General features: G+C 34.9%; 1 protein-coding gene across 1 annotated transcript; it reads left to right on the forward strand.

Moving 5' to 3' along the window:
- Positions 1-331: 331 nt before the first annotated feature.
- On the forward strand, positions 332-13,242 carry LOC145686590 (uncharacterized). The gene is made up of 3 exons (XM_081760046.1): positions 332-485; positions 4,408-4,572; positions 11,308-13,242. Exons 1-3 carry the CDS (start codon positions 471-473, stop codon positions 11,875-11,877), a joined length of 750 nt encoding a protein of 249 aa, XP_081616172.1. The 5' UTR covers positions 332-470; the 3' UTR covers positions 11,878-13,242.
- Positions 13,243-13,632: the final 390 nt, after the last annotated feature.

Below are 13,632 nucleotides of genomic sequence, written 5' to 3' on the forward strand. Positions count from 1 at the left end.
AAACGTATGAAGGAGATTTTTTTGATCGCCAAGCGATCTCTATTATGAGTGACGTATTGCTCTGGGCCCATGAGGATACGGATCCTCACACACACACACACACACACACACACACTCAATATTCAGTGAAAGTGAAAGGTGCTGGACCATCTTGCATCGGTTTGCGTTTAAACAAAATGAAACAAGATATAGTTTTAGGGGAGGGACAATAGGGAGAATGGGAGGGGGAAGGTAAAGTGCATGGACACGCAGGACAGTAAATCAGATTGGGAAGGCCGCCACAAAATGCTACCGTTTCACGAACCATATATATATAAAGATCTCTGATTCACGATCGCATTATTATTGTGTTGTTAACAACGCGAACAATATATACACATTTATATTTATACTATATAAGCGTTTGTTTATATATACATATATTTACGTATTGGATAACAACCTAGAGTAGACCTTATACATAGGAAGATATGGCACTGTCACTGGTAAGATTATATATCTATATACACCTTTAGAATATTATACTGTGCTTTTAATGTAATACTTTGAAAATATTTCCTCTTTTTAATTAACAAATTTTGTAATCCCACGCAACTAACCGGTTAAGAACTTTGTTTTTTCGGTAAACGTGGACTCGAATTCGATGTTCGTGAGAGCATGGAGTTTTTTTTTTTTTGGTAAGTTTTGACCTAGTAGTAACGTGATGAACAGGCAACTATTTGAATTAAGAGGCATCATACCCTGGTTTAGACATAATAGCAATAAATGTTATTGAAATAATAGCAATGAGTGTTATTGTACCGACTACATACTGTTCAATGATAAACCATACGCCAAGCTACAGATTATTAGAACCATACAAACTTAGAATTTGTAATTTGTTGAGTGGCCATTATACTCTTCTTTGTCGCCTATTAAGCAGCCTCGAGTTCGACTTTGGTGACTCATTAAATGGTCTAGAGTTCGACTTACGATAGTAGTAAGTTGCCACTAACTTACGAGACCAGTATCTTACGAGACTTTGAAAGAGTTTCTATTCCGAAAAACCTTCTCTTCAGAATACTCAATATTGGGAACACAGCGCTCACCTCTCGCTTGAGAATAAATGTTAATTTGTGGTAGGTCGACAAAATAGTGGCCATGGAATTTTTCAGGGTTCTCCCGTCTCTTTTCACATTTTCATTTCAGCAAACAGAGGCATACACAGAATTTCAAGAAGGAGGAAAGAACTTATTTCATATCCTTTTAGGACAAGAGTGATTATATATATATATATATATATATATATATATATATATATATATATATATATAAAGTATTAAATATTTATTTTTCCATAATATCTTACTGGAAGGGAGGGTGCTACACTCACCCCTTACGTACACCAGTCTCCAGGTCTTTCATAATCACTCACTTTCATTAGTAACCCGTCCCCTTTAGCCTAAAGAGCATAATCGCGCAAAGTAAAAAAACTAAAACTAAAATATTTCATATTTTTATTTTTCTCAGAATAGGAAACAAAAATCTTGTTACGCTATGTGTAATCTTAAATTTTAGTTTGTAAAATCTTAAATTTTACTTTGTCTTAAACATAAAATATTATAGATATGCTACATTGACTTGATCCCTAGTCTTCCGTTGCAAGCGCTGCTATCGGCTGAAGTAATTCCACTCGCTTTCTCTCGCTTAGCAACAGCTGAACCCTTATTGGCTCAACGCGTGGGTGTTTGAAGGTTTGAGCGTTAGTTCGCATTTTTGCCACGGCTCAAGACATTTTGGCAGCACAGTAGTAAGAGAACTCGTTCAGTCCAGCACATCAAAGACGTGTTAAAGCCTCAAACAAACAGATTCAAAAAGGTTAGACGATATCAGAGTATTTATACTTTTAATCTAAGTGGTAGGACCGTGCAACATTTGTAGTTATTATTATTCAATTGTATAAGTTTCAAATTTTGAATTTTAAGTTTCTGTCTCTAAAATGATGAATTATTTTCCAACTAACCTTCTCCAGTCGACGTACGATAAACTTCTTTCATTCATCATTTTCCTTTGAAAACTATTTCTCAAAAAAAGCTGCTCTCTATGAGTGTCAGGCAGGGGGAAGCCCAAGTTTTTGTGTTTACTTAGGAGGAGAGCTCTATTCATTATATGAATGAATGAAACACATAAATCGTCTTGTGTAGATGCATGTTGTTTTGTTGAGGACGTAATATTTCGTTCTCAGTTAATGGATGATATCAGATCGTGATGTTAAGTTCATGTGTTAGTGAAAACAAGTGAAGCGAAGTTAAGGGAAACGGTGGTTATGTAATAGATCATAATGGTGGAATGAAGAAAGTGGGAGAAGACGGGAAAACCTACACACATATAATATTTGTTCAGTACAAAATCCAATGGCACGAACACAGACCCCATACACCAGAGGTGAGAGCTTTACCACTGAGCCTGCTGGTTCCCGTATAACTGAGTTTCACATTTTGACTCTTGACACAATTATATTCGATAGAGATCCAATGTTAAATGGAAGCAATATTTCTATCACTTGAGATTTGAATGGAATAACAAGGACGTAGATTAAATAAACATACTCTCTTGGTTTAGTGCTGTATCGCTGGACCAATTTTAGAAAATTTACCGGGTGAATTGGAGAATTTATTTAAGTTTGTGAGGAAGACGGAGTGAAACTCAGGTAAAGAGAATAGTAAAAGTTAAGAAAGTGGTTGTATTTTTTGGTCGTTTTTGATGTTGTAAGCGGCACTGTATGTGGAGGCGGATGGATTATTTTGCGAAGAGGTACACTTGTTTTACAATACGGATCCATAGATTGTAAAAAGTACAGAAAAATTGGGCAACTCTTTAATTTGCGCATTTCATGTCGAGAACAGAACCCAACCAACCCCTGCGGGGCTTTTAACAAGTTATACTATGGATCCGTATAGTCAAACTGCACGCCTAATAACGTAATCTAATGTAACTTAATGTAATCCAATCAAATATAGATGAATGAAGTACAGTTTGGTCCTTTTTTTTCGATTTTCAAATTGGTCCGGCGATAGAGCAGTAATGCCCTTTCTTGGAACGTTAAATCCATATTAAAACAATACCGTATTTGTAACTATTTTTTACTGTTTTTCCTTTATGAGGATTCAATACCCAAGCCCGTATACTTCGGCTTTCAATAGAATGGTGAGTTTGGTTTGGAGATAGAGCCCAATCTTGGGACATTGCTTCCGCGTTAAAAAAAAGAAAAAAAGAAAAAGGAGTTTCGTTTATATGGTGATATTTTTCCAATCAATACTGAAAGGGAATTGGTAGTAGTTTTTTTAAAAAAAAAAATCATTTCCGGGTTTAGTAGAGAGATTAAAATGGAGATTGTATATTCTTGGGACGCTTAATTGATTGCAGAAAACCGATTTTCGATATCTATTACTGTTTTAATTTTATAGAGATCAACGTTAAAACTGGAAGCGGCAGGAAAAAAAAACGGTTTCCGGTTTGAATACAAGATTAAGAGAGAAGATAGTATCTATTCTTAAAACACTAAATCGATTCTCGAACCGCTTCTCGCTTTCTTTTATCGTTTTCGCTCTAGAATAGATCAACATTGAAACCGGAAATTGTAGTGGATTTCTATCACTTCCGGTTTTAGTACAGAGTTAAGGATGGAGATTAAATATATTTTTAGGATGCTTAAATCGATTGCAGGAAAACACTTCGTGCTCTTTATTCTATAGTGATAAACGTTAAAGATGGAAATGGTTGTTCTCTACCACTTCCGGTGTGAATACCATCAACGAATCCGGTTTCTAGTTTCTGACCTTCTACAGCCTGGTGAAAATTGATGATAATCCACGGAGTAGTTCTTGTACACATTTCTACATTTCTACACTTTTGTCCATAAAACTATATTTGTTTAACAGGGAAATGATTGATGTAGCATGAAAATATCTTATAAAAAACTTTCTCTTATAAAAACTATGTAGTTTTACCATTTTTCTTCTGAAAATACAGTTTGAAGTATTTTACAATTACTTATCGTCTTTTTGGGTGTAAAATAATACATTTTCAATACTACATAAATGTAGTGGCTTGGAGTATTACACCCCTTTCAACAAAACTTTCTGGGTACGCACTTGCTCTGTATCTTGAAGAGCGAGAAATGATACAATTGGAAGTAAATGGAACTTAGAATTGTAGGACCGGAGAAAATAATACAAAGAAAATAGTGATAATTCTTTACTTGAGTTACCGGTATATGCCTATGTAAAGTTGTACGACAATTTTTACCAATATCAGATTTGCAATCCTTTTTTCTTATGCGTTTTATGTATTCAAGCTACATAAGAATACAAAGTAGTTTATAATCGTGTAAAAAAAGTGTAATAACATAAAAACTTATCTTTCTAGTTGTCTGCACTTTTGGCCATAGCAGCTGTAAACCAAGGAGTGAGCGAGCCTCTTGCCCCTGCTCCAGTAGTTCCAGGTCGAGTACCCCCTCATGCGTATCCTCATCCTGCTATTGCGCCTGGACCTTTCAGACCGGGATACCCAATCAAGGAAGACTACCCTGACGTAAGTAATAGTTGTTTACGAAAACAATTATGAAACTGTTAAATAATAAATTGTAAAAACTAGTTACTTTTAGAGATAATACTATAAAACCTGTAGAGGAAGCTATTTGCATCTAAAGATATACCACATTGACTTGACACTTAGCCTTCCGTTCCAAGCGCTGCTATCGGCTGAAGGAATTCCATTCCCTTTCGTCATCCGCTCTCTCCTTAGCAAAGGCTGAACTCTCATTGGCTAAGCGCGTGGGTGTGTGAGGGTGTGAGCTTTAGTTCGCATTTTTGCCACGGCTCAAGACATTTTGGCAGCACTATAGCTAACTGTTGGTCATTAATCCCGTGCTTAGTTGTTAAGGTTTTACAGTATATTGCGGAAATCTAAGGATAGTTACTAAAATTTGTCTGTGTAAATATTTAGTTTTTAGAAAACACTACTTCCTGAAATAGCTAATGTAATGGGTCATGCTCCCTATTTTCATAAGGTCGTATGCATCTTCAGTGCAGGAGAGCCCGGTTTGATCCCCGGTGAGAGCTAATGGGGTTTGGATCTCACGTAAGCTGTAGGTTCAAGTCTTATGTAGTTTCGATGCTGAAAGAAACTTTAACCTCCAACCAATCATTATCAATAAATTCGTCTTGAAAATAGTTATGACGTCATAGACTTAGATGAAGAACTGAGTAAGAACAAAGAACATCTCAAGAAATATTGATTACAAAGGGTTAAAATTATGGGTAAATATATTATATTGTTTTTTGATTTTCTCGTGCCTGTGTAAAACCACGAAAATTACAGTGCGGCATATACACGAGATTGATAAGAAAGGCGTACATCTGGCAACACAGCACCACTCATATGTTACATTTATACTTGAAGCATGGACTATCATTTTGGTGATTTAACGTTACGTATCATTGAATTAGTACGATTGTCGGTCCTTTTAAGGAGAACCATTTTGTGCTTAAATAAATTTATGTGGGTGTGTAACAGTAGTGTTTTCATATTCAAATTATTTCACGCAGATAAGACGTAAAATAAATAAGTAAACCTAGCTATGGCTTAAAATTCACGACGAATTGTTAGTTATTATTTTTAGTTTCTGATCTCAAACTATTTCTTACTAACCTGACTTTTGATAGCTAAATAATATACTATTCAATCACAGCCGATATATGTTGTCCCCATTCTTTTTTTTTTTTTTAATCAGAATTGTAATAAGAATACGAGATCCCTCGTGGCTAAACGGTTATTGTGCACACCTTTGGCGTGGAAGACCCGGGTTCGATTCCTGGCGGGAGTTCACGTGTTGCGGATTCCCACGTTAAGCTATAGGTATACGTCCCATATAGCCTCGCTGATCACAGGGACGGTAAACCCAAAATTAAGACAAATCATGTAGTAAGAATATACTTCGGCTTTACCTATGCATGGTCTACGTGTGAGCATAAACAATCTCATACAACTGATAGTTCAAACCATAGAGGAACCATAATTAGCAAGAATTTTGAAATATGTAGTAGTAACAGCATTCTCCTTTGTTTTTTTTTAAAAAAAGACAACGTTACTGGTAAAAATTGAACATTTAACTACTACATAATGAATTTTCTGTCTACACCATAAAGACAATAATTACAAAACTGGATATTCTAGAACTTCCCACAGGTATAATTTGAAGATATTAATTAATCTTCTGCTGGTACAATTCATACGTATGTGAATTTTTGTAAGCAATGAAACTTTTGTAGATGCTAAAAGTTGGGCCAAGCTAAGAATGCTTAATTTATATAGGTACAAGAAACATAGGACGAGATATTTTGTTTTGGTTTTCAAATGGTTTCAATTGAGAAACAAAAACAATATATTTCCTCCTTAAATATGTTCTCATTACATCGCCAGTTAAGGTTCGTATACACCCGTGGTTTACAGTATTGTTTGTTATTACGAGGTTGTGTCCTAATGTCTTGACAAAATTCTTTGGAACGCAGAATTGTCTCGTGACTTACGGATTTTATTTAACACTCTTATTCACAAATTTAAACCTGTAATTGCCAAAAAAATCGATAGCTCTCGTCATAAAAATTGGATTGGATTTTAGGTTAGCGTCCCGTTCAGCAGCGAGGCTATATGATACGTCGATCTACAACTTAACGTGGAATCTGAACCACATAAGCTCCTAAGGAATAGAACTCGGGTCTCCCACGCTAATATGTTGTTAGGGGTGCAACAAAAAGTATTAGGTGATGGAAGGATAGCAAGGAGACATAGAAAAAGATAATAATCAATGAGCAATTTTCTAGAGAGTAACTCCTATGTCAAGGCAAACATTTTTGCTGAAGAAGCTTTAGTCTCCGGCAAGTGTGACGTGTCAGTAATAGCACAAGAGTTGCCATCTCTACACTTAAAAATAAAGATGATCGTGCGTGTGATTTCATCATAGGAAAACAGCTGAAATGTTTGAAATGCATTTTTAAATGTAGTTAAAGCTACCCCGAAGTGGGGTTTGTCATGTCACTTTGATTAAAACGCGCATGTTAAGGGGAATATAGGCGAAATCAAAATTTATTTCAAAACACAAGAGTATCTCAGGAGACCCTCAAGTTACGCACGTAACATCCGGTACTTAAATTTATCATTAAAAATAACGGGACACATATCCTAGTACTGTCGAAAGTTCCGCTTCTGAGGGCACACTTAGGGAAGTTTTTTTTCCCCCACTCTGTCTCATAAAATACCGGAAGAGAAGAAACACCTGAAACGTTCAAAATGAACTTTTGAGCTAGGACTTGCGTTCACCTACGTTTTTATCATTTTATTACATAATGATTGAAATGCATATCCTAGATGGGATGGAGGGATATTTTTTTCCCCAAAAATAATGGTTGCACCATTTGAAATAATGTTTTCAACATAGTTTTGGGTCAAACCTGGTTTCTACCATTTCAATTCGATTCAAATACGCATCCTAAGAGGAGAAAGGAAGTTGAATTTACTTTTAAAATGTTTTTCATAAACCCACTTTTCCATGTGAAGAACAGGTATTTCATCTAATAAATCTAAATAACAATAATTCAAATATACATATGGTGACTGTAATAGTTTTCATTGTTTTAACTGTATACAAATATACGAGGGTGCAAAATAATAATAATAATTAAAAAAAGCTGTCTGATATAAGCAGAATTTCCTTCCCTCCATCGCAAACGTTTTTCAAAATGTTTTGAGTTACAGTCTTGTGGAAGATCTACGTGTATCAGTGCCTGTGTAGTTTAATTCAAGCTTTTCTCCATGGAAGTTGATCGACAAGACTATTTAAAGATATTTCCTACCCATGGGCAACGTTTTTGTAAATTTAGAGTTCAATGGTTAAGATACCTGACCGAGAAAAGGATTTCGAAAATGGAATTTCTAGTATAACTCCCCCTGTTTATGTCCTGTGGGCTCTGCCATTGAGCCACCGTGCCCCCCCCCACACACACACTGTCACAATGACGTACATCATGTCCAAAATTATTGTCGCTTGTCTATAAATATGTTGTTCTAGGAATATAATTTGATAACAAATTCGTCCGGTATTTCTTATAATGTTAGTATGTGTATAATCGGCAAAGACATGTATGTGGAAAATTTCATGTCAAAAGAGCAGTAAATCAGAACAATAAAACGAAAATAAAACTTTCTTGTCCATTTAGCAACATTTTGTTTTATTTATTCTAATTTTCGTATTTATAATTCTTTTCCTATGAAATTTACCATAAATATACATTTCCAGATTAGACACAGAGTATCAGTATTAAAAGTATCCTGCAAAATCATTTTCAAATTATATTCTTACAAGGAGACAGTTATAGATATACAACAATCATTTGGGACATGAGTGTACATAGAAATGCATCAAGGGGGAATAATTTCATGCACCCAAGTTCACATCGTTCCCAGACAAGCTCAATTTTTGTATTCATTTGTTAATATGGTAAATTATTCTTTTTCTATATCTTGTAGAAATGGGAGTTAAAATCTTGTGACCTTCCTTGTATACGCCACTACCCTGTAGGTTAAAGAAGGAGTGATGAATGTATGAGAATGATGATCAGTTAGTTGGTTGAATAAGAAAGTAGGAAGGAAACGGAAGAACCCACAGACACTGCAACGCACCATGTGCTACTAAGGCCTAGAATCAAACCAGAAATTTTGTCACAAAAGAAGAGCGTTATAAAGTAGCGCCTCGTATCCACAGGGGAAGGCGGTTAATAAGAAATGATCTACCGTCGTATATTTGATAAGACAATTTAGACTACTTCAACTGAGCAGTATTTATTATTATTTTATTAAGTATTTTATTTATATTAGATTCTGCCTGTTGGCAGTTCTTGGGACTAATGAGTTTTTCTTTTTTCTTCTTAAGTTCGGCCTAGGAAATATTTCTTCCATGTTTCTCGATCTTCAGCTTTTTCTTTTGACTCCCAATATTTTCTATTTTAAAAATCATCGTTCAGTTCTGTTCTTCTTCTTCCTACTTCTCGCTTTCCTTGCATCTTTTACTCTATAGCAGTATGAAGAAGACCCAAGAGGAACGGGGATGGAGAATGGCGGAAACTTCGTAACGAGGAACTACATAATTTATACGGTTTACCCAACATCGTTAGGGTCGTCAAGTCTAGGAGGCTTAGGTGGGCAGGTCATGTAGCTAGAATGGAAGAAAGTAGAAACTCTTTCAAAGTCTTGACTGGAAGACCAATCGGAAAACGACCATTAGGAAGACCTAGTCGCAGATGGGAGGACAATATTAAGATGGATCTCGCAGAGATTGGAATAAAGAAGTAGAAACTGGATGCAGTTAGCTAAGGATAGAAGTCAGTGGGGAGCTTTTGTGAACGCGGCATTGAACCTCCGGGTTCCATAGGCCATAGAGTTAGTTAGTTAGTTAGTATGAAGAAGAAAATTTCTTCCCAAAATGTGTACAATCCAATTGGCCTTCTTACGAAGGATGTTGGCTAAAAGCGTCCTCTTCTCTCCTATCCTTTTCAAAACATTTTCGTTTGTTACTCTCGCTGTCTATTCTATCTTCTCCATCTTCCTCCAACACCACATTTCAAAGCTCTCTAAATTTTTCTTCTCTAACTTCCGTAATGTCCAAATCACTGAATCATAAAGTCCAATGCTCCATATATAGCACTTGATCAACTTCTTCCTTAGTTTAATATGAAGCTTGCTATTAAAAGTGATCTTTCTTTGTTGAATGCCTGTTTGGCTACAGCAATTCTTGATTTGATCTCTTTGGTGAAGTGAACGTCTCTCGTCAAAATATTTCCCAGATCGTTGGAATAATCGATCTCTTCAAGTTCTCCTTGTTCTATTCTGAGCCATAAGAGCGCGTTTCCACGGAATATTCTCATGATTCTTGATACATTGGTGTTGATTTTCATTTCATATTGCTTTTTTCGGTATCAACTATTTTGTCCATTATCTCCTGTAGTCCTTATTCGGTTCTAGCTATAATAACCGTATCATCAGCATACCTGATCTTGTTAATGATCTGCCCTCCAATCTTGAAATCTCCAATTTCCATTAATGTTTCTTTCATTAAACATTCACTGGAAATGTTGAATAATTGAGGTGACACACTACATTCTTGTGTGACTTTTTTTTTAAATCTTCACAATATTGGTTACTCTTTGATTCAAGTGCAATTTCGCTCGTTGACCTATGTAGAGTGTGAGCAGTACTTTCATAGTCATATTGAGAGAAAGTATTAAGTAATACATGGTAGCACCAGAAACACATCTCTGTGTAAGATACCGAAATGCCGAAGATAAAAGTTTGATTTTTGGCATACATGATCAACTGAACACAACTGAATACATTAACCAAACATGTAAATATTAGGATATATTACAAGTCAATTTTTAGGAAGAAATAATTTCTCACTTTATTAAGTTTATAGAAAACATGAAATTTCTGCAAAATTTAGAATCTCAAGTCACATAAAGGATATTTTTTTTTTAAATATTCCGTTACATATTTATTTCTTCAGAGTTAGATATTTAAAATTTTTATTTACGGAATGTAAATAATACTAATCAACCATCTCACGGTCTGGTAAATACTTTTGGGCTTCGGGAAGAAAAACGACGAATTCGGAGAAAGTATTTATTGAGGCTTAACAACAACTTTAAATGTATTGCTGGGTACCCTAATGGGGTTTGGGGGTACCATGGGATACCTAATTTCTTCATTTTTAAATATTTTGAAATGTATGTCTCTGAAATTAATTGTTACACTTGGATTTTCAATTTTTTGTCTTCCTAACGAGGAAAAAAGTCTTGCATACAGTGGTGTATTCAAAGATGAGTTAAAATCACTCCCTATTAAAAGATATGAAAATGCACATTTGCTATAATAAGATAGGTATACAAAAATCCTAAAATGAGTTTGGGAGCTTGAACCTCTTTGATGAAACTCTGCTGACGCCACTGCTTGCACGAGTTTGATTTAATATAAAACTTGAGAAAAGCACAAACGAATATGGATCCTTCATCCTTTTATTTAAGTCTTCAAATTTTCAACCTCGTTACTGAGTGATCACACATCGATTTGAAACTAAATAATATTAATGCTCTGAAGTTAAAATGTGATTTCTTTCGATTAGTTAACAATATTTAGGAAAATGAATTTTATAATTTATGTAGTCTATAAGTCAGGTAACAAAATACCTTTAACCTTTTTTTTCTTTGTTTTCTTTAGGCATACCCAGCTTACACTTTCTCATACGATGTGGCTGATCCAATTACCGGAGACGTAAAAAGCCAAGCAGAATCACGAGATGGAGACACCGTACAAGGTCAGTACAGCCTGTTGGAAGCTGATGGAACTACAAGAACTGTTACCTACACTGCTGACGCTGTGAATGGCTTCAACGCCGTTGTAGAGAAATCCGGAACCCCTGTAGCACCTCATGCTCCAGTGGCTCCTCATGTTCCAGCAGCTGCTGTCGCTCCAGTCGGAGTTCGTGCTCCATATGTTCCTCCAGTGGTCCCTCCAAAAGCATTGCCTCTTGCTGCTGCTGGTGGTGTATTACCAGCTCCTGCACGATATGCACCGCATCCACTTGCAGCCCCACTTGCAGCTCCATTGGCAGCCCCATATACTGCTCCTCATCTCGCTGCCCCTTATCGTGCTGCCCCTTACGCTTACAATGCTGGTGCATATGGCTATCATGGTGGCCTTGGTGGTCACTTGGGTGCTTATTCACCTTACAACAGATCACCATACTACGCTGGACATCCATACCAAGCGCGTCCCTATGGTTTGTAAATGGTGAAACGAAATTCTTTTCAATGATAAAGTTAGTGGTTTACGAGATATCCAAAATTGATAAATGCTATTTGAAAACGTTCTTTGGTAAGTAATAAACCTATAACAGTCTCACACTCTATTTCCATTAGCAGACTTTAAGAAAAAATGTGCAAAGATGACTTCTTACTTACTACTAATGGAAATACAGACGTACTATGTGAAAAATGCATTTACATAATTTAAATGAATAGATATATTTATGTTACTTCTTTGTATGTGCCAGTATAAAATTAAAACGCAAAGAATTAAATTGCTTTAAGTTAGACACCTACAAAATTGTTTCGGTTGTTTGTATTTTTGATACTATCGTGGTTGATTAGGAAAATTCGAAATAGGAAATATTTAAATGGCGGTAGATCCATAATTTTTTTCTATTGAAATTGTATAGTCGTTAGGAAACAAATTGTACACCCTTCCCAACATGTTCTTTTGTCAATACCTTCGAAAATGATAGACATTATTTAAAAACAGACATATGCACTCAAATATGACTCTCTGTTCAGAAGTTATTGCCCAAACAACATGTCGAATAAAGGACTATACGTAAATTCCATTATAATGAAACACATTTTACAAAAATAATTAAGGTAGACAAAACCTTTACTTTCGGTGAACGCAATGGTTAATTCATTGTTAAATTTTTGTATTTCAGTAAAGCACAAACGTTTTTTTTCTAAATTAACATTAATATTACTTAAAATATTGCGTTATCAACATGAAAATGAAAATATTTAGGGATGCATTTTATAATTTCCTAAATTTAAATATATCCTACATCCTTATACATATACAATTACGAAAAACTTGTAAACCACTGACTTTCAAAAAATAATTAGAATTTACATTAAAAAAAAAATCATGATCATTATTGTTCATTGTGAATTTATATGAGCAATAATTTCGTAATTAAAAAGGAAACATATAAAGAAACTAGATGAATTTTTTTTTGCACTGTCATACGCAAAAATGAGTCATAATATGACTCTTGATTGTAAGTTAACAGAGCATGACTGACTGCCAATAATCTGATACGCTTATGATCTTGTTACCTGATATCATTTATTACAAGGTTCAGTTCTATATTATGGCTAGGAATAAGAATTTCTCCTCTTTGACAAACAGTTCATATGTTACGCGTTGTTAATAATTAACGCTTTATGTAGAGTTAGATATTAATTAAATTGGAAGTATATGCTGAGTTTATTTTTCATTCACCTGTAATATGTATACACTATATGAGTGCTACTGTAGTAAAATCAACTATCTTTACATATAATGTATCTTGATGAAATGTATTGTAATAAAGAATGAAATGTATGCTAATTATGTTTAATTTTATTATAACAATATCTGAACCTGTGCTCTCTACACAGTGCATCATTCACATATGAGCATAAATCTCCTAGTCGTTCCTCACAACATCTGTACATGTCCCTTTACAGACACAAGTGAAAGACGTATTGATAAAAGCCGGAAAGGAGTATCATTTTGTTTATTAATTTTTCAATATCTCGCATCGTTTGCAAACTTTGAGCCTACTTCTGGTTGGAGTTTCTAATTCATGTATGATCAGTGTTTTCTTTCTTCTTGCACGCAATATGCAATAAGCAAATACATTACATACACAATTAATTATATCAGTGATATATGGTGTTCACTGGGCAAAACATTTCAAACAAGAGATTCATCTTATACTGGAAAAATGGTTATCCT

The sequence above is a fragment of the Thermobia domestica genome, chromosome 5 (genome assembly GCF_964235325.1).
Source record: "Thermobia domestica chromosome 5, izTheDome1.hap1.1, whole genome shotgun sequence".
Taxonomy (NCBI): Eukaryota; Metazoa; Arthropoda; class Insecta; order Zygentoma; family Lepismatidae; genus Thermobia; species Thermobia domestica.